The sequence below is a fragment of the Sarcophilus harrisii genome, chromosome 4, assembly GCF_902635505.1.
Source record: "Sarcophilus harrisii chromosome 4, mSarHar1.11, whole genome shotgun sequence".
NCBI classification, from domain to species: domain Eukaryota; kingdom Metazoa; phylum Chordata; class Mammalia; order Dasyuromorphia; family Dasyuridae; genus Sarcophilus; species Sarcophilus harrisii.
The window spans coordinates 356554399-356579814 of NC_045429.1; the positions used below are offsets into that span (position 1 = coordinate 356554399).

The 25416-nt window shown below is 38.4% G+C and overlaps 2 protein-coding genes across 2 annotated transcripts in view; one reads left to right on the forward strand and one right to left on the reverse strand.

Annotated features, from left to right (window-relative positions):
- The window catches only part of IL6R (interleukin 6 receptor), a 65972-nt gene that overhangs the window by 32200 nt on the left and 8356 nt on the right, over nt 1–25416 (forward strand). Inside the window, exons 4-9 of the mRNA XM_012548150.3 lie at nt 362–540; nt 1113–1279; nt 2477–2612; nt 16542–16588; nt 19000–19075; nt 22595–22685. Coding sequence (XP_012403604.1) covers nt 362–540; nt 1113–1279; nt 2477–2612; nt 16542–16588; nt 19000–19075; nt 22595–22685 — 696 coding nt within the window. The remainder of the gene's footprint in view (nt 1–361; nt 541–1112; nt 1280–2476; nt 2613–16541; nt 16589–18999; nt 19076–22594; nt 22686–25416) is intronic.
- SHE (Src homology 2 domain containing E) overlaps nt 14389–25416 on the reverse strand; it is a 63986-nt gene continuing 52958 nt past the window's right edge. The window contains exon 6 of the mRNA XM_031966664.1: nt 14389–15636. Within this exon, the coding sequence (XP_031822524.1) occupies nt 15558–15636 (79 nt within the window). The 3' untranslated portion in view covers nt 14389–15557. The remainder of the gene's footprint in view (nt 15637–25416) is intronic.

Sequence of the window (25416 nt, forward strand, 5' to 3'; positions counted from 1 at the left end):
GGTTGTACTTAGGAGTTCACTGGTAAAAGTATTTCTCAAATACTTTAAAATTCTCTCTACAAATGCATGTTGTCATCTTCTTTGTAATTTATAATCTAAGAAAGTTGCCTAGGACATTTATATTAATTTATGTAATTTATATTAAACTGCTAGCCTGTTAGTCAGGACTTGAACCCAAGATTTCCTAGCTTTGAGGTCAGCATTTTCTATACCATGCTGTTCTGCCTTTCATTGTAGAAATGTCAGTTATTGGTCATCAAAATCAGTTCTCCAGATTAGCTATTTCTGGTTGTGTCCAACAGAAGCAATGCAATGGGGAGACTAAAAATAAGATTTTGGGGTCTTGGTCTTGTGTCTCCAGCAATCAAAAAGACAAGATTTTTCAGAGGCCGTGTCACTACTTGCCTGGACTACAGAAGTTCTCCTGCTCCTTGAATCTTAAGGAAGGCGATGACTCCCCCTACTTGGCTATCATATGTGTTACCAATGGGGCTGTGAGGAAGTCTAGCAAAATCCACCAGCTTGGGGGTTATGAAACCTGTAAGTATTCCTCTGCCTCTTCCATCTGCTCAGTAGAGGCCCTGGAGCTCTGGCCCGAGGGTGGGTGAAGATGGGGCCTGTTAGTCAAATCCTTGTCATGGGGTAATCATTTTGTGAGAATTGGGCTAGGGGTATGCTAGTAAAATTTTGAATAACAAGCTCTCTAGGAAAAATAATAAATTCCCATGTCATACTCTTAAATTCAATCTCCTTATTTTTCCCTTTGCCTTTCTTAAGTCTAGATGATCCACAAAACCAAAATTTAAGCCATAATTTGTAGCATTTTGTTGATTTCCAAAGTATAAAATTCTCATGCTGAAGATTTAAGAGATGGCTCTAGTCTGGGAAACCTTCGTGTGCACACCACTGGATTGAGGATTAGGGATAAGGTTGTTTACAGGTTTGAGGACCAGGGGCACTCAGCAGCCTAGACATCCTGTTTGGATAACTATCAAGAGATACTGCCACATAAATGTTTATTGCTAAATGTATGGGGAAGGTCTTATGCTTATAGCAGGTATCCTTCTCTTTTATCTTCCTCTCCTTTCCTCTCATCATCTCCCAACCCCCAGTGCAACCAGATCCTCCAGCTGACATCACAGTCACAGCCATAGACAGAAGCCCCCATAAGCTTAAAGTCACCTGGAAAGATCCACCTTCCTGGAACTCCACTTTCTACCGGCTCCAATTTGAGCTTCGTTATTGGGCTGAGAACTCCACAACTTATACAACCGTCAAGGTCAGTTCAGTTTTACTTCTCCCTCTATAACTTAGGGGTGGGTGCAAATCTCAAAAGAGACGTGCTCTAGGGAGACTCCACAGTTTGGCGCGGGCAGTCAGAGAGTATCACCTCCTTGTGACTTAGTAGATGAATCCTAGGAAGTTGCCCAAGTGACGAATTTCTCAGTCACATAGTTACTGTCAGCAGCATTATTGCTGAGGTAGCACAGTATCCAGCATGCCCTCAAATCAGCTTCTTAGAAGTGTGGACTAGCGTCAGTGGGGACCATGGGAACAGGACTGGACATATTTGGCTACTGTTGAGTTTTTCAGTCATGTCCTACTTTTTGCGATTTATTTGACAGAGATATGGAGTAATCTGCTATTTCCTTCTCCAGCTCATTTTATTGATGAGAAACTGAAGCAAACAGAGTAAAGTGACTTGCTCAGAATCACACAGCTACTAAGTGTCTGAGGCTGGATTTGAAATTAGGTCTTTGGGACCCCAGGCCCACTACTCTATCTACTGTGACATCTGGTTGCTCCTGGCCAAAAATCCAGAGGATCTTCCCTTCTCAGATATATAAGACTTTAGATTAAAAAGGCCAACAGCTCTTACTGCACTCAGGGCCATCTTTAGTCTTCCTGATCTATCTCTGGCCACTGGACCCAGGTGGCTCTGCAGGGGAAAGTGACCTTGCAATGCCCTCCCTCCCTTAAATCCAATTTATTTGCACGTCATGACATCACCTCCCTGATGTCATGGAGAATGAAGAATCACCATCAAGCTTTATGAGTTTCTCCTGGTAGAGTTAGGAAAAAAAACATTTTGGAGGTTTAAAGTGCAATTGAGCTGTATTATTATTTATCACCACCAAACTGCCTGATTTAGGTAAATTTCATAGCTGGTTGCCCCATTAAGTGATGGATAAAAATTATAGAGTGGATTCATGTGTACTATGCACTGGAGTATTATAAATCTACATGGTTAAAGACATTTTACACTTTGCATTTGCATGTACGTATGGTGTGAATGCTCACGCAGGTGTATATACCAGAGGGGCAGGGGTTCTGGAGATGCGTTGAGTACCATGTGGGGTTACACAGATGCACACAGGTGACTAGGTCTCTGTTTATATGTGTGTTCAGGGACATTTACTTTCAGGTGGGTGTGAGTCTGATTCATCTCCTGGGTCTTTGTGCCTTTCTCTTTCAGGAGAAGCATCATCAGTTGATTATCAGTGATGCCTTGATCGGCACAAAGCATACTGTGCAGATTCGGGCCCTGGAGGAGTTTAACAATGGCAGATGGAGTGAATGGAGCAAGGAGATCACGGGCACCCCGTGGACAGGTAGAATGAGAGAGGGGGCAGATCCTGTGCCTTTGTTCTTGACTTTTTTTTAAAAAGTCAGTGATGACGGATGACTGAAAGCAGTAGTGTCAAACTCCAAATAGAAACGGGGCCACTCTGCCACAACTAGGTATCCTTACCAGTCGCAAACTGACTTGTTAGGTTCCATCTGATTCTTCATGGCCCCGTTTGGATTTTTCTTGGCAAAGTTCTTGGAGCTCTTTCCCATTTCCTTCTCCAGATCTTTTTATAGGTGAGCAAAAGGAGGCAAACAGGGTTAAGTGACATGCCCAGGCAGATTTTAAGTCTCCAAGGCCAGATTTTAACTCAGGAAGGTGAGTCCCCCTGATTGCAAAGTCTATCCACTGGCCACTTAGTTGCCTGCATATTTACTTAGAAAACCACAAATTAATGTTACATATGTTCTATTATATTCTTATTCATTTTGTTAAATATTTCTCAATGACATTTTGAGCTGATTCAGATGGGTGGCTCACAGGCCAAGTATCGACACCCCTGATCTAAAGGACCCTGGAGATTTAAGAAGATTTAGGAGATTTAGGTTCTCATGCACTTCAACCTCTTGTAGACTTCCCTCTATTATATCCCCGATCATCCAGCTCCCATTTGAACACTTTCAGTGACAGGGAGTTTACCTCACAGGACAAGCAGCTAGTTGCCCTATTGGCCAGAGTACTAGCCAACTGAAGTAGTGAAGAAGACCTGACCTCAGACTCTTTTTAGCTACGTGACTGGGCAAGTCACTTAAATTCTATGTTTCAGTTCCCCAACTGTAAAATGGAAATAATTATAGCACATACTTCCTAGAGCTGTTAGAATTAAATGAGAAACACTTTACCATTTTTACTGTCATTCATTGTGGGACTTCTCTTTTTCATTATCTCCCCCTGTCTATTTGGGAGGCAGTGTGTTTTAATGGAAAGACTACTAGTCATGGAGTCAGAGGACTTGAGTTCAAATCCTGCCTCTGACATTTACCATCTGTGTGATCTTGGACATTTAACTGCCCCATGCCTCAGTTTCTCCATCAGTAAAAGAAAGGGATTGAATTAGAAAAGATCTGAGGTCCTTCCTGTTGTAAGTCTTTTAGAACAGTATAGAACAAATATACTCCCTCTTCTGTATAACAACCTTTCATGTATTTGAAGTTAGCACTCAAGCTCCTTCCCAGCCCCACAGCCCAGCCCCACATCTTCTCATACCCTACACTCCTTGCCCAGGACCTTCAAACTCAGTCTCATTGAATTCTCACGAGAAATGCTTTATAGAATCCTTGCCAATCTGGACACTCTCCAATGTCCTTCTTAAAATACATGGCCCAGAATAGGATACCATTTAGTAAATGTGGCCTGACCAGTGCAGAGCTGGTAGAACCGTCACTTCCAGGGATCTGGATACCACATTCTTATCAATACATCGAAGCGCCATAGAAAGAACATTGAACTAAGAGTTCTAAGTTCTGGGTTTGCCACCCTAATCCTGACTTACTAGTTTTCTAACTGTGGGCAGTGAGATGGCTTATCTCTCCGAGTCCTACTTTTTTCATTTGTAAAATAGCAATATTGACATTAGTTCTATCTACCCCTACAGAATTGTGGTAAAGGAGGAACTTTGCAAATTGTTGTTTTTTTATCTCTAAATTTTAGTGATTATGCTGAGACAGCAACTACTTAAACTACTTGCGGTGGGAAAGAACCCATTGATCACTTAATGATAAAGACTAGAACATGACTACCACCCCTAGTCTGCCTTGTAAACTCCGCTTTACCGCACGCACCTCCCCTTTTCAGATCCCTTTCATGTGTTGTCTTCCCCTTTAGAGCTACTTGAGGGCAGGGGTTGTCCTTCTGTTTGCTTATATTTGCATTCCTAGCACATCTAATGCCTGGTATATAGTAAGAACCTAATAAATATTTGTTGACTGACTGACACTTTCTACTGCTAGGGCTATGTTCTTTCTTTCCTTTTTTTCTTCCTTTCTTTCGCCCAGGATCACACAGTAAGTATTAACTTTCTGAGGCTGACATTTGAACTCAGTTTCTTCTGACTCCAGAGCTGGTGAGCGAAGTTGATTATTTAAACCCAATTATAAGAATTTACATTTATTCCTATTAAGTTATTTGTTTGTTCAGTGGTTTCCAGTTGTGTCCTATTCTTTGTGACCCCCTTTGGGATTTTCTTGGCAAGAATACTGGAATAGTTTGCCATTTTCTTTTCCAGTTTATTTTATAGCTGAAAAAAACTAAGAAAACTTTTATAAATGAAGAAACTGGGGCAAAAAGGGCTAAGTGAACAGCATCTGAAGCTATATTTGAACTAAGGGAGATGAATCTTCCTGACTACAGACAGGCCTGACATTCTATCCACTACATCACCTAATTTCCCTTATTATATTATTAGCTGAAGCCAATGTTCTATAAGATTCTGAATCCTGACTCTAACATTCCATTTTCTGCCTCCTGCAAATTTGGTAAACATGCCACTTGTGCCTTTTTTCAATACTTTGATAAAAATGTCCAACAAAATGATAACAAGGACTAATTTTGGGGGTTCACTTATAACAAGGACTTCCTTCCAAACTGCCTTTCATTTCAACCTCTCAGTAAGTTGCCCTCCTAACAGATTTTCCCACCTGTTGTCTGAGGACTAGCCTAGTTAAATTAGGAGAGGCTCATCACAGGTTGTTTGCAAGCAAGTAAGTATTTTGTGTATGTTGGCTCTTAAAGACCATTTATCTCCCAAATTGTAAAGGGGTTGTAATCCATATTGGTAGAAGGAGTAACCACACAAACGGAAAACAGGCTGTGACTAGTATAGTATTTGAAATCTTTCCAGCTTGGTAAGACCAGCCAGAACTTGCATTCTGCTGATATAGCCTTCCAAAATCCAGGGTCGTGTGTATTAACGACTACATTCTACTTCAGATCAACCATTTGTCCAATTCTGAATCTGCAGAATCGTCTCATTTTCTAGCTTACATCTCCCTTTTCCCCATAAGAATAGCATTAAGCATTTTTTTCTAAAATTCATATAAATTATATCTCTAGTAGTTTCTTGATCTACAAGTTTAGCAAAAAAAAGAAATGAGTTTGTTTTTTTTCCCCCAACATGACCCACTGTGATGACGTCATGCTGGTTCTTTGTGATCATTGCTTCCTTTTGTAGTTGTTCACTAACTATCCCTTTAATATTATGTTGTAGAATTTTGTCAGGATTCGAAGTCAAACAATCTCATGGGCTGATAGTTTGCAAACTGTTCAGTTCCTCTGGACAACATATTCTTCATCCAATTTTGTAGCACCTCTCTTATGCCTTCCAGTCTTTCCAAGATATCTGACAGTAACTTAGAAATCACATTTGCCAGATCTGTCAATGATTGGATTATCATTTAGATCTGATGACTGGAACGCCTGAAAGGGAGGAGTTTAAATCCATATTAGTCACTTTTATTCAGGCCCTAAATTATTTTCTTTGGCAGAAAAAATAGAAGCAAAGTTAAGAATTGAACAGGTCAATGGGAGAGATCCTTTTGTCAGTGTTATCAACATTTCATCTGCCACAGGAGAAAGTTTTTTCCTTTAATAATACTAGCTAATGTTAACTAATATTTACATAGTACTTTTAATTTGCAAAGACCTTTACATATGTTGTGCCATTTGATCCTCACACCAAACCTACAATGTAAATGTTATTATAGTCCCCATTTTACAGATGAGGAAATTGAGGCTGAAAGGGGTTGAAGAACTTGCCTAGGATCATGCAACTAGTAACTGCTTGATATAGGATGTAAATATGGGTTTTCCTTACTCCAAATCCAACACAGCATCCCTTTTTTGATGATCTTACTTTATCCAATATAGCAATAAAAGATCCTTTATTGTTGTCCTTAGTTTTTCTCTCAGATTCATCTCTTTGAGTTTTAGCCCCTCTAATGTTATTCTTACAGGTCAATGTCTGAGTGAGTTGAATTTTGAGTGTACCACTGTTGATATCCAGTGAATGCTATCAGTTACAAACTGTCCTATTAAATTTTTGTTCTTAATTTTTTTTCTTTATGATTACTTGATATATAGCAAATAGATTTTTTTCTCAGCTTTTGGGAAACCTGACAATTATTAAATTTTTTCTTTGTGCTCTACCCTCCACCATCATTTTTACCATATAGATTTCACATTTTTTTTTCCAGTTGTGTTATTTCCTGGGCTTGTTGTTTTGGCTTTAGCTGTTGTTTTCCTTATTTCTCTCTCCAGTAAAATAATCTGTTATTCATTGAACCTATTGTTTTGTTTATTTTCTTCTCTTGGATATTTCCAAATAGGAATTTTATCATTATCTTTTCCTAAAATTATTTAGACTTTTTCACGAAAGCCCTTTGTTTCTTCATTTCAGCTCTAGATATTTTTACTAATTCTATTTCCTCCTGCGTTTCTTCAGTGTGTCTATTTTCCATTTTATATTTATTTCCTCATACATTTCTAAGTTCATTCCTTGTGCTTTTGCTGTCAACATTTGAATGTTCTTCCTTTAATTTCTGCTTCTCCTCATTTACATCTCTTCCTATGATATTTTTGTTTTGTTTTGTTTTTTGGGGGCAACTGGGGTTAAGAATTTGTCCAGAGTCACACAACTAAATTTGAACTCAGATCCTTCTGACTTTAGGGTAGGTGCTCTATTCACTGCATCACTGCCCTTTCTTTGCTATTCTTAAAAACTGTGTTCTTTTGAGAATTTCTAACAGATTAACTTTTTTTTGTTTGTTTTTGAACTCCTATGATTTTTTATCATTCCAATGTTCAGAAAGTCCATTCTTTATAAGTTTTAAAGTGCCTCATTCATTCATTCATTTGCTAGCATTTGTTAGACACCTGCCACATGCTAGACACTAGATGCCAGGGATATAAAGAAAAAATTAAGTAGTCCCTACTCTCAGGGAGTTTACATTTTATAAATTCTATAAACACTAAGCCATTTGAATTATAAGTTGTATTACATAGTTTGCTCCTATTAAGAGTGTGATCATCTAAAGCTCCTGGATTTTTTTTTTTTACATAAATTGCTACTAATTCAGGCAATGACATAATGCGGACCTGTAACAGGGTTGCAGCTGTGTGAAGGGAGAGAGCAAGATATATACATGTGTTATTGTAAAAACTTTAGAAATAACCAAATTTGGCATGTGTGGAATGAGAGTGAATGAATTAAATATAACTCTGAAGTTGTAAACCTGGGTGACTGAGGGGATAGTAGTGCCCTCAACAGGGAAGGTTAGAAAAGGTGAAGGTTTAAAAGGCAAGATAATGAACTCTCTTTTGAACTTGTTGCATTTCAAATGTCTGTGGGACAGCCAGTTTGAGATGTTCAAGAAGTAGGAGGCACTTTAAGGTTTGGAGCTCATGAAGGATACTAAAATGGGCTATATGCATCAGGGAGTCATCTTCATAGAAATGATAATTCAAATCATGGAAGTTGATGAGATCACCAAATGAGAAAGTGCAGAGGGAGAAGAGAAGAAAGGGTCCATGGTTACTGACCATGACCTGGATGAAGAAACAACAGAGGAGCCTGTAAGGTAGTCTGAGAGGTAGTAGAAGAACCAGGAGTCAACAGGGTCATGGAAGTCTAGACAGGAAAGAGCATCCAGAGAAAGAGGATGATCAACAGTTCCAAAAATCACAGAGGGATCATTAGTGACCTTGGAATGAACATGATTAAATTTAGAGAAAGCTGATGAGATAGGAAGTCGGACTACAAAGGCTGTAAGAGGAGAAGGGAGATTTAGATTGGAGATGGTTTTATCAAGGATTTTAGCCACAAAGCCAAGGAGAAATATAGAAGGATAGTTGGTGGAGATGGTTGGATAAAATCAGAGTTTAAAGGTGGCGAAGATATGTGTTTGTAGGTAGCAGTGAACTTGCCAACAGATAGGGGAGCTTAAAAACTAGTAAGAGTGGGGATGAAAGAAAGTACAGTGAACTCAATGCAAATAAAGCTGAGGAGAGAAGAAAAGGACCATCTCTTCATGGGTGAAGGAGAAGGTGAGGGAGATAGTTGATTGACATGAGTTGAGGAGAAGGAGCTCTTGACAAATAGCCTCAGTCTGAGGGGTGAAGTATAAGGCCACGTTCTCAGCTCATAGAGAAAACCCTCAAAGTTCACCTTCTTTCCAGATGGTAAGGAATTGCACTTTGGACACTGCTGACTAGCCTGGCTCCCTGCCTTTAGTCATAATGGGTCTAAGACTGTGATCCGTGGAGTTTTGCCAAAGGTGCTAGAAGGTAATGGGTCTGAGAACCTTCAGTGTTTCAAGGATCAGTGGCTGTTCTTCCGTACCTTAACCGACAGTCTCAGAGAGCTAAAGCTAAGGCTACCCAAGTGGAAACCCAGCACTTAAACCCAGGTCTCTTGACTTGTTCCGTCTAGCCCTTAAAAGGATCAAGCAGTGAGAGTTGCAAAGAGGCAAATTAGTTCCCTTGTAAGAGCCTAAATCTTGTTGATTGTCTCTCCCTTTCCATTGTTTGTGACTGTCTATCCTTCTTAGCCCCCTTTGCTGGATCATCACCCATATTTTACTGTCTAACTTTGAGGCCCCAAATACTCAGGTATGGGCTTTCTTCTGTTCTATACCTTCCCCTCAATGACTTTATTAGCTCCCATAGGAGCCAAAATCTATATATGCAGTCCTGACTTCTCTCCTGTGTGCCATTCTCTTATCACCAAGGGCCCATTTGAGATTTCAAAGTGGAGTTAGATAGCCCAAACTTAATATGTCTAAAACAGAAGTCATTAGTTTTCCCCTTTTCTGACCCGCTTTCTGTAAATGTATCAAACTTCTGATCCTCCAGATAAACAACCTTGGAGTTATCCTTAACTCCTCAGTCTCCTTCATATCATATATTCCATCAGTTAACAAATCCTATCTATTCTGTCTTAATAATTATAATAATAATATGTAGCTAGTGTTTATATATAGCTTTAGGCCAAGTGCTTTGTAAGTAGTCTCATTTTGTCCTCATAACAACCTCAAAAGGTAGGTGCTCCATCTCCCATAGGTGGTCCTTTCTCTTTGCTCACATAGCTACCATTCTGCCTTTATCATCTGTCTCCTAGATTATTGCAATCTTCTCCTGATTGGTCTTGCTGTCCCAGGTAAATTTCCTCTCTAATCCATCCACATAGAGTTGCTAAAATGATTTTCCTAAAGCATGGGTCTGATTATGTCACTTCTCTGCTTCAGTGATTATATAATATCTCTGGGATCAAACAGAAATGCTTCTGTTCAGCATTTCAAGATCTTCCCAATCTAGGTCTAGCTGATCTTTCCTGACTTAGATAATGAGGGAATTCCACAGAGCATACTGGGAGATGTCACTCCTGGTTCCAGCTAACTTTGTGGGAGTACTGAGGCTGGCTTCCAGCCCCATATGACTCATTGCTAAGACACTGTGAAATGATGAAGATGCCCTTAATTGGATACTGAGCCAGAGTAAGACTCAGTGTATGTATAAAAAAAAAAAAAAAAAAAAAAAAGCTTCCACCTGATGGACATTTTGAACTCACAAAATTGTGAACATCCTGGATCATTGCAGGATAAATGTTCATATGCCAAAGACCAGGAAGCACAAAAGGAATGCACCCCAAACTCAGGTACAGGACATATACTTTAGTGGCCATGTGCTCATATCTGCTTATAAAGCTAGGCTGGAAAATGGGCTGGCCACCCCTCCTTCATTCAAGCAGGTTGAAAACAGTATTTGCTGTACATTTCTGCACAGAAAAGCGGAGGACAGAAAATGGGCAGATCAGTCCCTTTTGTGTGTCCAATGAGTCATCAGTTCCTCTAATTTAACAGCCAATCATAGAACTCTTTGTCATCTCAGTAAACCTCTCATCCATGAGTCATATACATGACTGGAAGCATATCCCAAGAGGTCATCAGGCACTTACTTCTCACTGTAAGACCAGCCAATCTGGTTCCTTGATATTCTTCACATACAACACTCCATCTTTTCTTTCCTTGTCCTTGCGCAACCCCATGCCTGAAATGCACCCTTTTCACCTGCAATTCTGAAGTTCCTTTAGTTTTCTTCAAAGTTCAGTTTATCTACATGAAGATCCTCCCCCCAGATGCCAGTGTCTTTCTTCCTGAAATTACCTTTCATTTATTGAATGTAGAATGTAAGCTCCCTGAGAACAAGAACTCTTTCATTTTTGTCTTTGTATCACCAATACTTAGCACAGTGCCTGGCACACAAGTAAGTGCTCAATAACAATTAATTGATAATTTGCAAATAATAATGTAGGAAAATAATTATTATAATTAATAATAAAGTAAAATTATGATTATAACTAAATGTAAGCATTATAATAGTTTTTAGTTAACAATTATATTAATAATTGATTAATATAGGAAAACCTGTTAATAATTTAGAGTTATTCAAAAGTGGAATGGGCTACCTCCAGAGCTAGTGGGACCCCTTCTTAGGGTGTTTAATGGTATTTTACAGACAAGTTCCTTTTCCAGGTATTCCAAATTGAATTTGAAGGTGTCTGAGATCCCTTCCAGCTCTGTGACAGCTAATCCAGGCTTAGCTCGGAACTCTATCCAGCTGACCTAATGGCCAGAATAGAGAGTGTCTTAACACCCCACTCCAGTGACTGCTTTCGCTGTTGATGATGTCAGTGAGGAAAGAACAGCAATTTGATGCTAATAACACATGAATGGAAATGGCCTGGAGCTGCATAGCAACCATTTTCACAAAGGAGATATTTTATTTGGTTTTGCATGATCACTCATTATCTGTGGGAGGGTTTTTTCTTTCTTTCTTTCTTTTCACTTTAGAGCTGACTAAAGCTTACAGTGGCCAAGTCTGGATGGTCTCATAGGATCTAGAACATTTTAAAGGAAATATTAGAAAAATAATTGAGTAATCCCTACCAGGCAGGAAAAAGGGCCTTACCAATCCCTTTAAATGCCCCTTTCTGACCTCTTCTTATAAATAAAACCTTGTCACAGCTTTCAGGCTCACTAAGCACCTGCTCAGATATACTGGAGCTCATTCCAGAGGCTTGTGTTTATGTCTATCTGGACAAGGGGAGAATACTCTTTAGATCCCTAAGACCTTTTCTAGACTCCATTGCATTTCAGAGTTAGAGAATAATTCTTCGCTCTGATACTCTGATACTGTGCTTGTCCCTTTCAGCTCTCAAAAGGGCAAATCTGTGAATAGCATTAATCAGTTCATTAGCATTTAAAGGCTCTTTGTGTCTTCCTTCCCTTTGCCCACAGTGTCAGTTTTTCCCTACTCTTCCATCCCACTTTCTCTCTCCTTCCTCTTGTTTTGCTCTCTCACACTTTGCTCTTTCCTCATTTTCCGTTTTTTCTGTCTTTTCACAAAGTTCAACAATCTACAATACCCAGGTATTTTTATTGTTGTCCAGTTGTGTACAATTCTTTGTGATCCCACGTGGGGTTTTCTTGGCAGAGATACTGGCATGGTCTTCCATTTCCTTCTCCAGATCCTTTTACAGATGAGGAAACTGAGGCAAACAGGGATAAGTGACTTATTTGGGATCACACAGCTAGTAAAGTGTTTGAGGCTGGATTTGAACTCAGGAAGATGAGTCAAAAAAGACTCCAGGCCTGCCATTCTATACATTATGGCACCACTTAGCTGCCCTAAATGGCATAAGTTGACATATTTGTTGCATTTATTGAATAGAACATTGTATTCTCTGGTCTTAATTTTAAAACTGGGTGCTTGAGCATTTAAATTTCTTCATTCTCAAACCCAAATCCAATCCTCCAAATTAATTAAATTACTTTTTATTTGAAGGTTGTCTTCAATTCATTTTTTAGTAGATCGGCAGCCCTTGACTGAAAACCAAAATCTTTTCCATTTTTGATATAGATTGTTTCCAGTTGCAAAATGAGGTGAGCATTGAATACAGTTAAGTAAAATGATTGTTGTTTAAATTATACAAAGTATGTACATTTGCATAGCTTGATTATGTATGTGTATGTGTGTATATATATGTATATATACACAGAGCAATATATTCATGCTATGTGGAAAGAGAATTGGATTTGGATTCAGGGACCGGGTTCAAATCCCACTACTATCCCTCTGTATGACTTTGGGAAAGTCACTTATCTCTCAAGTCTCAGTTTTCTCATCTCTAAAATGAAGGAGGTAGACTCAATAATCTCTAAAGTCCCTTCCATCTCTGAGTCTTGGATCTTGTTATGATTTCTACAAATAACAAGGCAAATCCTGCAAAACCGGCTTTTCTCTTATAGGCTAGAAAGGTCTATAATAATTTCTAGTTGCCATAATGGGATATATTTAACTACATTTGAGATATAACATTTCTTTTGTTAGGTCACATTAGGCAATTTATATAATCCTTCTAGGCCTTAAATTGATCATCTGTAAAATGAGAATGTTGATCTAGATGACCTCCAAGATTTCTATTGCTCTAAGACTATATTTCTAGGGTTGATCCTATAGCTGTACACTTTAGACAGAATTGCAACAATTTATATAGTTGTTTTGTCTTCATGATGTCAGCTTCCTGGCTTGACTTGATTTCCCTGAAATGATTTAGCCTTTTAGTTCTTTGGTGCTCTTTTTCCCTAGTTTTAGGATGAATCTCCTCATAAGATGAGGGCAGCTTGGTGTCAGTGAAAAGAGCACTGAAGCTGGAATCAGAAGTTCAAATCCAGCCTCAGACACTTACTAGCTGTGTGTCCCTGGGCAAGTCATTAAACCCTGTTTATCTCAGGGTCATATCTGTAAAATGAGCTGGAGAATAAAATAACAAACCACTATAATATCTTTGCCAAAAAACCCCAAATGATATTGGGCATGAATGAACAGTAATAGTAACTCATAAAGCAGAAGAATCAATCAGTCAGTAAGCAGTTATTAAGTCTCAACTACCATGTGCCAGATAGTTGAGACTTAATAACTGCTTATAGGTTACAAAGGTCTATATATACCATGTGTCGGGTACAATGCTGAGCCTTAAGCATCAAATTAAAAAACAAAACGTGCCCGCAAGAGTTTACATTTTATCTGAGAAAATCATGTACATATATCATAGGGGTGGGGAGGGGGAATGAACAATTGGGAAGATAGAGAAAGGCTTCATGTGGGAGGTGGTATCTGAGCTAAACTTTAAAGGAAAGTAGGTAGAGATGAAGGAGGAGGACAATCCAGGTGTGCAAGGGCATGTAGATAGAAATGAATGTTGTGTGTGAGAAAAAGGAAGTAAAAGAATTTGGAAATATAATGCATGAAGGAGTGTAACAAAACCTGGAAAAGTAAGCTGGAGCCAGATTATGAAGGGTTTTCAGTGCCAAACAGAGAAATTTGCATTTTATTCTAGTACTGACAGTAAGCCACTGGAGCTTTTTGAGGAGGGGAATGACACAGGCAGCCCTTTGCTTTAAGATGTCACCGTCTATGAGGATGTGTTGGAGTGAGATGGGACTGGAGGCAGGGAAACCTGTGAGAGTCCAGATGAGAAGTGATGAGGGTTTGAATTAAGATAGTTATTTCTCTGCTTAGAGAGATGCAGCTAGCTGAGAGAGAGGTTGTAGAAATAGAATCTACAAGACTTGGCAACCAGTTGGTTACAGGAGTTAGGGAAGGGTGAAGAAATAAGACTGATCTGAGTCTAAATGATTAGAAGAATGGTGATATCTTCAACAGAAACAGAGAAGTTAGGAAGAGAGATGGGTTTGGCATGGCATGGAGATAATGCTTTGGGGGTACATCAGGTTTGAGATGCCTATGGAACATCCAGTTGACAAATACCTAACAGGAATTGGTGGTATGGGCCTAAAGCTTGAGGAAAAGACTAGATTAAGATATGAGATCTGGGAGCCATTTGCAGAGTAATAATTGAATCAATGGGAGCTGATGACATCACAGAAGGAAAGTGTAATAGAAAAAGTAAAGAGTATAGAAAAATAAGAAAAGAGAACCCAAGACAGAATTTTAGGGTTCATACCTGATTATAGTGCCATGGTTGAAAGGGACTGTGGAGAACCAAGAGGGAAGGAACAGTGTCACAGAATGCCAGAAAAGAAAGTATATCCAGAAGGACAACATATCTAACAATATCAAATGCTGCAGGGAAGTCACCAGTGACTTCCTGAGCAAGCAATTATTATTGCATTTGGCAATTAAATGATGATTATTAACTTTATAAGAATTAATTTTAATTGAGTAATATGATTGTCAGATTGCAAAGGGTTGGGGAGATGAAATAGAGGCAATGATGTAAAAGACTTTTTCTAGCACTCTGATTATAAAAGAACCAAAATATAGAAGGTGATAGCTTGAGAGATGAAAAAAGTCACTCCATTTTAATTTTCTTTTGTCATCCTCTGTTGTAACATCCAAAGTTGTAACAAGGACAGAGTAACTCAGGTTTTATCCCAGAGTTCCAATATTCAACGGTAACATGTGCTTTCTTCCAAAGTTATCCTCTCTGCTAGCATTATTTATGCTGCATAGCAGGTACCACTACTGAGAGTTTCCTTCTTCTTCTGGGCCTTACCTCATCCCCATGCCCCCACTTTTCATTTCAACTGTGTTGACTGAAACAACTTAATCAAAGATGGATTCTTCTCTCTGTCCTTCTGTTATTCTTCCCAAATGGAATTTGCTCCAGTTTCTTTAATGTCTGGTTTTGACTAGATAAGCTCCCTGAGGGCAGGAACTGTCTCTTCCTTTCCTCTTTTCTGCCACTCTTCCCTCAGTGTCTAGCATAGCACCTTGTCCATAGCAGATATTCAATAATTCTCAGTAGACTTCAACTGAACCACATCGCAAGGTTCTTCTTCTGTTGATAAACTCTTCATCTTACGGCTGCCATCTTCTCCATCTGCTTCTCTTGGCTCTCCCACAGAGCAATTCATATAGTGTCCATACTTGACATTCCTTGGCAAGTCCTCATGGTGGTATTTTTAACTTCTTGATGTTGGGTCAATGAACTAAAAAAGAAATAATAAATATTTCAAAACCCAGAAGGCATTCCACTACATTCTAGTCATATTCCAGTGCCCACTTGTCAGTCCTTTGTACTCCTGATAATGCGGAAGAGTTAGTTCTCACAGAGAATCTGAGAATGTTTACAGAGAAAGGCCTTTAATAAGTCATCTGGGCCATCCAAGCTTTTAGCAAGTTTCCTAAGTTAATGCCATAATCATCAGAACTTTTTCCATTTTTAAAGCCAAAGGGATCTTAGGGAATAACTCAGAACAGGCTAGTTTTATCTATAGAGTGTTGTATTTAGAAGAAGACCCTGGGTCAAAGTCCAACTTGCTCTGACATTTATTAATCAAGAGACCATGGAGAAGACATAAACTTTGTTTAAGCCTCTATTTCTGTAGCTGTAAAAAAGAGGATGATTATTTACTTTGTAGGGTTTGAGAGAAATGAAGTCTATAAAGTATTTTGTCACAATAATGGCCAGATAAAGAATCTTCTGGGTATAGGGAGTTCCTATTTGGAAACCCAGCGTGGATTGTAGCTCATCTGCTGGTTAGTTTTAGAGAATTGTTTGAACCACTAGAAATTAAGGATTTGGCCAGACTCGCCCAGATGGTATCTATTAGAGCCAGAATTAGAATTCAAACCTTTCTCACTCAAAGACCAGTTTTTTACCCACGAGGTAACAAATCATTAGAAAAGTAGCAACTGAGTGGTACAATGAATAGAGCACTAGGCCTAGAGTTCAGAGGAACCTGAGTTCAAACCTGGACTCAGACATGTACTAGCTGTGTTATTCTGGGCCAGTCACTTAATCTGGATTGCCTCCAGAAACAAAAACTCCAGAACATTAGAAAAGCATGAATTATCCTAATTGTGAATAATGATCCTTTATTTAAATTTTCAGAAACCAAGACCTTTGAAGTTGGGAGAAAATTAGTCATCTCTACACAGGTAAGCTATGAAGTTTTCACTGGGAACTATGGCTCTTCTTCATTGGTTCCTGAAACTTGATGGGTATTTTTGAGAAGGTAGAATTGGCCTGCCATTGTCCCAATAAAATTATGTGGTATCATAATTTGACTGAGAGATTACAGGCAAAGCTGTTTAGCTCTTCTTAAGTAATCTAATTTCTTCCCCTTCCTACTAAGCTACTTTAAATAGGAACATAATTCCCTAAGCACTAAATCTTGTGACCCTGCTACTGAAGGAGGATGAGCACTTTGAGGCAATTAGAGAGGAGAAAGAAAAGGGAAGGAAGGAGAAGGGGAAAAGAAAGAGAGAGAAAGAAAGGAAAAAAGAAGGGGAAGAAGGAGGAAAAAGGGAAAGAAAGAGAGTGAGAAAGAGAGAGAGAGAGAGAGAGAGAGAGAGAGAGAGAGAGAGAGAGAGAGAAAGGGAAGGAGACAGGGAGGGAGGGAGAGACTGACTTTAGGAATTATGTTTCTATCTGAAAAGGCTTAGTCAGAAGGGAAATTAGAAATATTAGATTTATGGTATGTGTGTGTGTGTGTGTGTGTGTTTGTGTATGTATGTATGGAGAGAGAGAGAGAGAGAGAGAGAGAGAGAGAAGGGGTGGTGCTATAGGCATTGGACTAAAAGGATGAAAGGAAAGGAAAGGAAAGGCAGGAACTGAAACTAAGGAGCTAGGGTAAGAATGGGGCTCATAAATAAACATCTATTCAGTGTTTATTTGTCTGTTGGGCCCTAGTTAAGACTTGAAGCTAGATTAGATTCTAGCCAGATCTGCTTCCTGATCTCAAGAGATTTTCACTGTAGTTAGAGAGACTGAACAAATTATCTTTAAAAAGGTAAATAATACTAAGTTGACGTATAGGAAGCAGGACAAATAAATGTTCTTTGCTTGGAAGGGGGAGAGGCCTCATGGAATGTTGGGGTACTGAGGGATGGCCAAAAGGGAAAGTTGGATTTGATTTGAATCTTGAAGGAAACCTCTGGAGTTATTTGCAGGTATCAGACAGGAGAGGGGCAGGTATTATAGGAAAGACAGAAGCATAGAGGCCAGAATTCACATAGACCACTGAAGAGAGTCACACATTTAGAGCTGTAAGAGACCTCAGAAATCAAGGAGTTCAACTTTCCTTATTTTTCAGGGAGGAAAACAGAGGCCAAGAGAAATGAAATTACTTGCTCAAGGGTCATACAGCTAGTGAGTATTCCAGATAGTATTTAAACCCAGGACCCCAAATCCCAGAGTCTAAATTCAGGACTCTATACCATACTGCCTCCTATTGAATAAATGGATAAAGTAGTAGTGAGAGAAAAGACTGAAAGGACTAGCTAGCAGTGGACCTTGAATGCCAAGCAGACTAGTTTCGACTTCATCCTATTGGCAATTGGAAGCTTTCAAAATAATGGTATTCTACTAAACATTTAAAAACTGGTTGGCTCTCAAAAAAAAAGTACAAATGAAACCTTTATTTATTTATTTATATTATTATATAAATTATTTTTCCAATTACATGTAAAGATAATTTTCAACATTTATTTTATAAATTTTTCCCTTTTCTCTTCCATGACATTTTATACATGTTCAATCATGTTAAACATATTCCCACATTAGAAATGACATACTAAGTCTGCATTATTAATACTTTTCCATCACTTTTTCTCATTAAAGCAATCAGTCTTAAGTGACTTGTCTAGGGTCATAGCTGGTGAATATCTGAGGTAAAATTTGAACTCAAGTCCTTCTGACTCGAGACCCAGCTCTCTATACTTAGCAGCCTTTCTCTATCACTTTCTTAAGTTTAGATAACAAAACAATATCTCCACCCTTGATTTGTAACAACATTTGCTGATTTCCAAAATGTAAATCCTCACACTAAACATTTAATCATCAAGTCTCTCCAGCAGTTTGAGTTGACTTCACCACACTCCTGAAGGCTTTTGAGGAAATGTACATGTCAAGGAGGCACTAAAGCTCACAGAACAGGTCCAGGGTGATGGTGTAGGTCTGGGAGGCATTGAACCTTCCAAACAGAAAACCTTCCAAACCTCACCTAGAGGGAGAGAAGATAGATAGACATCCAGAACAGAAAGAGATCAGAACAATATTTCTGCATTATGTCCTCCAGAACCTAACACCAGAAACTGGCACATAATAAGCCAAAAATTCTTATCTTGATTGTATTATGGCACCTTTGGCAGCCTGGATTTCTTCATAGAATAATGTTTTTAAATGCATAAGATAAAAGGCATAGGATTACAAAGGAAACCTATTACATTGAAATAGAATTATAAAAAAAAATGTAAACAAGTTTATGGACCCTGGGCTATGAATCCTTGATAAGTATGAATTAATAAATGCTCACTGAATGAATGAATTTATGGAATGCTGTTTTCAGGTGCCTACTACCTCAAATAACTACAGTACGAAACACTCCCCAGAAGACCCTGAAAGCATCTCTAACACTCAGCCAGGTAAGAGTCCACTGGTCAGTTTCCAGGACTCTGGGATAAGCAGTAGATGGAAAGTGCATATGAAAACATCTTAGTAATTTTGAATAATGGGTTGAAAACCTGACAAGTTTAATTTGGAGAAAATTGTTAAGAAATCCGATAGAGCTGACTGCTGATAAGAAGTTTAAGCAGAATGTTTATTCCTGAGAAACAATGTATATGCATGTCTGTATAGACACATATTATATATAATGTTTATTGTATGTTTATGTATATGATATAAGTTATTTATAGATACATATTATATACATGCATGTGTATATGTACAAAGAGTGTTTAGTGATTTTTCAGTCATGTCTGACTCTTTGTGACCTCATTTGGGATTTTCTTGGCAAAGATGCTGGAATGGATCGTCATTTCCTTCTCTACCTCATTTTATAGATGAGGAAACTGGGGCAAACAGGATTAAATGACTTGCTCAGGGTCAAACAGCTCTTAAACATCTGAGACCAGCTATGAACTTGGGAAGATAAGTCTGCCTGACTGGGCTTGGCACTCTATCCACTGAGCCACCTAGCTCTATATAAAAAGATATTCCAGAATTAACTTTAAGACCCAGAAACAAACAATATTGTTGCAGGGGTCTTAAGTTTTTTGAGACCTTCATTTGGAAAAAGAGAAATAAGAACTTATGAAGACCCTACTGTGTTCCAAGTACTTTACAAATATTATCTCATTTGATTCTCACAACAAACCTGGGAAAGATTCGCTGTTAATATCATCTCCATTTTACAGTTAAGGAAACTGAGGCAAAGAGATTAAACAATTTGCCCAGGCTCACACAGCTCATATCTGAGGTCCTCCTGCTTCTAGGGCTGACATTCTGTCCACTTCATATAGTCCATCCACCTAGCTGCTTAACATGAAGATGTATTATCGAATACCTTTAACTTCTCTTAAATAATCCACCCTGGAGCTAGCAAACTTGGAAACTGTGCCTCAGTTTTCTTATCTATAAAGTGGAGATAAAGGTACTTGCTCTATCAATCCTCACTTACAAAAAGTTCTTTGTAAATTACAAAGTGTCATACAAATGTAAAGGATTGTTTGTGTTGATTGATCTCAAAGCCACATCTTGCCCTATTGAGGAGACTTGATATCTGCTGAAAACATCTGCTTTACTAACCTGCACAAGACTGTGGTAGACTTTAAAGCTACCTTTGGTAGGAAGGATGGTTATGCAAATACTGAATGAAAGCACAGGTGGCACTTCTGCAGGAACCCAAGCTGTCTTAGACATAGCTGGACTTGTGCTGAATAGATGTATTTTCAGAAGCAGTATGGCTAAGGGAGCTGGAGAAGGAAAGGGCAAACCCCAAATGGGGTCACAAAGAGTCAGCCACAACTGAATAACAATTAAACAGCAATAACATGGAATAGTGGAAAGATTAATGGATTTAGAACAGAGCCTGTGTCATCACTCACTTAGCTGTGTGATGCTGAGACAGTCATTAATCTCTCTGAGCTTTAATTTTTCCCTCTGTAAAATGGAGATGATGATATTTGTTCTATTTTACAATTAACCTCCAAGATTTATTGGGCTGTTGTGAGAATGGAATAAAAGAAGACATGTGAAAGAGCTTCATAAACCTCCAGATGCTAATTAAATGTGAATAATAATCTTAGTGATTATTTGGAACTGAAAGGGTCTTTAGGAAGCATCTAATCCAACAGTGATATTTCATAAGATCATGGATTTTAAACTGGCAGACCTTAGGGATTATGAAGTCCATCTCCCTTGTTTTACCAATGAGAAAATTGTAGCATGATGAGGGTAAATGAGAAGGATTTGAACTTAGGCTTTTCTGGACCCCAAGCCTAGCATTTCATCCTAGGTGAATAAACTGAGTCTCAGAGGGATTATTACTTGCTCAAGTTCACATAAGTGAGTCTGAACAAGAGGTTTGGCAGTTGTCAATGCTGTAAAGTTACCCATACATACAACCTGTAAATAAAAGGCTATTAAAATTTTTTTTAAAGTAAAAATAAAAATAAAAAACACATAAGTGAGTCCACTGATTCCAAAGCCAGGGCTCTCCTCAGTGTGCCCCACAGAGGCGATGTTGTCGTCCTGGACAGTGTGCATAGTTGTTTTCTACCACTTACATCCCTACTAGGAATATAAGCATCTTGTGGGCAAGCATGGTGCACTTTTGTGTTTATATTCCCAGCCCCTTAACAGTAGACACTTATTAAGTGCATATTGATTGATTACTACTTGTGTGTTCCTGGACAAGTTCCCTGATACGTCCTCAGCCTGAGTCCTGTAATCTATAGACTAGTTGTGCTTTGTACTAATGGAAAGAATTTCTACACTGGGAGTTCCCCACACTGATGAGCTCTGTATCCTTCCTGTATTTAAGGATGATTATTTATGTGAGTTATCATCCTTGCCTCTATATGTGATTTATCTCCTTCAAAACTTAATTCTATATTACACAGGCATATCTTGGAGATACTACATAGTTGGTTCCAGACCATGGCAATAAGGCGAATAACATAAATTTTTTGGTTTCTCAGTGCACTAAAGTTATGTTTACATTATATTGTAGTCTTTTAAATGTGCAATATATTATGTCTAAAAATTGTACCTAACTTTAATTAAAATTTTTTTTTGCTAAAAAATGCTAACCATCTGATTCAGGCCAGTTTCAATGGTCTTATGATGGAGAGAGCCATCTGCACCCAGAGAAAGAGTTGTGGGGACCGAGTGTGGATCACAACATAGTATTTTTACTATTTTTGTTGTTGTTTGCATTTTGTTTTCTTTCTCATTTTTTCCCTTTTTGATCTGATTTTTCATGATACAGCAATGATAATTGTGGAAATATGAACTACACATATTTAGCATATATTGTTTTGCTTGTTGTCTAGGTGGGGGGAAGGAAGGGAGGGAAAAATGTGGAACACAAGGTTTTGCAAGGGTGAATGTTGAAAATTATCTATGCACCTTTTAAATGAGCCTTCATCACATTATAATCTTTTTACTGTGACAGATCTTGCCTTGATGTTGATGGCTGCTGAAAGTTGAGGTTATTGTGATAATTTTCTAAAATAAGACAACAGGAAAGTTTGCTGTATCCTTTCACTTGAATACTTAGAGTCCATCTTAGGTTATTTATTGGCCTAATACACAACTTTTATGGATTAAGTTCTCTGTCTTATATGAGTACATTTCATGGGGCCCCAAAACAATCATATTAGTAATATCAAAGATCACTGATTATAGATCACCAGAATATATGTAATGCATAATAATATAATATATTATAATATAATAATAAGGAAAATGTTTGAAATATTATGAAAATTACCCAAATGTGACACACAAACACAATGTAAACACATGCTGTTGGAAAAATGACACCAATGCAGGATTGCCATAAACCTTCGATTTATTTATTTTAAAAAAAGGCAGCAACAAAGCAAAGTGCAGTAAATGAGGTATACCTATACTTTTTCTCTTTCCCTCTTTTACAGTTCCTGGCTCTACTCATTTATCCTACACATTCCTACTATCTGGTGGAAGTCTGGTCTTGGGAATGGCTCTATTCATTGCAATTATCATGAGGTAAGGTGGTCCCAACTGGGATGTTCTGTACCACTTGCATTCTTAATGCCCATATGACTGGGCCATTTTAAAATAATATAGTTAGCAGGTTCAGGGCCAAGACTATGGAACTGGCAAACTTACACCAAAGACACAAATTCCTCCGTGCTCATATTTTGTAAATGTATTTTTAAGAAGAGGTAGCACAGATGTCGGCATGTGGTGCAGGATTTCCTTTTCAGTCATCCTTTCTCACTTTCCAATACAGCTATTTGCTCACTCTGAATCTCTAAAAGAAACTTAGCTTGGCACTGTTTCCTAGCTTATTTAACAAATGAATGACCACTGAGGAAAAATTATAGTTCTCTTGATTTCACTTTAGAAATGTGCAAATTTTGTATGTTTGAGGCTAAAAAGAAATTAGTACAGGATGCTTTGGGGGCACTTATTTACAATTTGAGAAATGGAATTGGGTAATAAATGGAAAAGAAATGTAATAAATTCATATTTCTTTCATCTTAGCTTTGGGTATGACTTTCATAACAACCTATGTCTAGAGACCATAGTCATAATTAGATTTTTTTTAAAGTCTGGAATAAAAACAGATGAGCTGAGATTGTTTGTTAGCAGTACTGAGGACAGTCAGAAGGGGGAAGAGGAGGAGGCACAGAAGACAATCTGATCATGAGAGCATTCAGAGTTTATTTTTCCCAATACGCTAAACTTTTAAGGGGTTTTTCCCTGCCTTTCTCTTCCCCGTGCCCTGAGGCAAAATCCTATTGTCCCTGTGCTAGTCCTGAGTTGATTATAATTTTGTCTCACATTAAACTCAAATTAAGCTTATTGAATACAGACAGATTCTCCAGTCCTTTTAGGTAGCAATGAACATCCTCCTGCTGAAAGAACTTGACAATTCATTAGGGGAAAAATTAAGTTGAACTGACACTTTTATATAGAACTTCCCCTTCTATCCCCTCTTAAGATATTTTAATTTGGATCTGGATTTAGAACACTGGTTCTAGCACATAATATGTGACCTACTATGTTAATAGAAATTAATATTATCTATGTCATATATTTTAATGTTGATAACTATGTGCCAATTGATTAAAATAATTCCATATTACATTTTAATGTAGCTCAAGTGGCACTCAGGAGTTTTGTGGGCCACTTGAAGCTAATGGGCCATGACTTTGACCCCTGTGAACTAGATGATTGCTAAGATTTCTCCGGGTTTAAAATCCTATGAGCCAATAGGATTATTGAGTTAAAGGGGAAGGACCAATTCAGTACTTTGGTGTGAATGCTGCTAGATTGACCTCCAAAAGGCTTACTGTAGTCAACAGTCTTCCCAACAGTACAATAGGGCACCTGTTTGCCCACTGTTCATCAGAATTAAATTTTTATTGTTTTTAGCTATTTTTGGCAGTTTGCTGGGTATAAAGTTTAGTGGATTGAGGCCTGGTCTTAAAATCATAAAGATCCAGTTCTTACCTCTGTAGAACTGAATTGAATTGAAATGCACTCATGGATTTCTGGGCAAATTCCTGGTCTCTTAGTGCTCCAGCAACTTTCTAAAATTTTAAAGTTACAGATTGTTTGCTCATCTGCATTGGTGGAAGGAGTTTTAACTCTGAGAGTTCCTTAAACCAATGAAATCACATGTGTGAACCTCTCTGCCCCACAAAAATAAAGGAGAGGGGAATCCTACAGTTGTTTAAATTTAATTTAAATCTTTTTGATAATTAGAGAATTTGAAAAGTTTTAAAAATGTTTATTGATCATTTTTATCTCTTGCTTCACAATGGTCTGTTCATGCCCTTTGATTATTATTCTCCTGGAGAATATATCCTTATATCAAAAATTTAAAGCTAGAAGGAATCTTTGAGACCATCTAATCCATTTCCAACCCCCCCCCCCTCCCATTTTATGGGTCAAGGCCAAGGGTGCTGAAATGGCCTAGAACCAACAGTAGCAAATTTGGAATTTGGCCTGGAATCCTTTGATTCCACTTCCATATGGATGGCAGCCCATGCCTGCAAATCCCTGCTACTAAAAGAGGCTGGAGTTCTGAGCTTCAGTGGGCCTAAAGCCAGTTGGTTCTAAACCCATACCACAATGGGGAGCTCCTCACTCTGATAGGAGAACATGTCCTCTTACCATCAGCAAGGCTGCTGACTGACTTAAGCTAGAAAGGGGGAGGATTACAGTTTCTGTCCTGATTAATAATGGGTTCAGGTCTGGAAGCCCTCACTGCATTTCCAGCTTGGGTGAGGTAAGTAAGACAGATCCCACCTTTAAAAAAGAAAGAGCCCGTTGGGAAACACAAGCAGGATCAGTATAAGTTTTAACAACTGGGGAAAGCAATTCCCAGGGCTGACTGGACAGATGGTGATATCCTTGGAAGAAACAGGAAAATTTTGCTCAAAAAGGGATGGGTTTAAAGGGAAAGCATTTATATGCTATGTGCCAAGTATTGTGTTAAGTGCTTTATAAATATTATATCATCTTGTCCTCATGACAACCTCTTGAGGGAGGTGGTTATTCCCATTTTACAGATGTGGAAATTGAGGCATACAGCATTTAAATCATTTGCAGTCATATAGCTAGGGAGTTACTGGCTTTGGTTTATTCTGATTCAAACTCAAAGCTCTGTCTACTGTGTGTCATCTAGCTGTAGAATAGGTGTGGGCATGGTGACTTTATCTTCCACAGACCAGGCCTAACTTGGTACAGAAAGCTTAATTGCCAG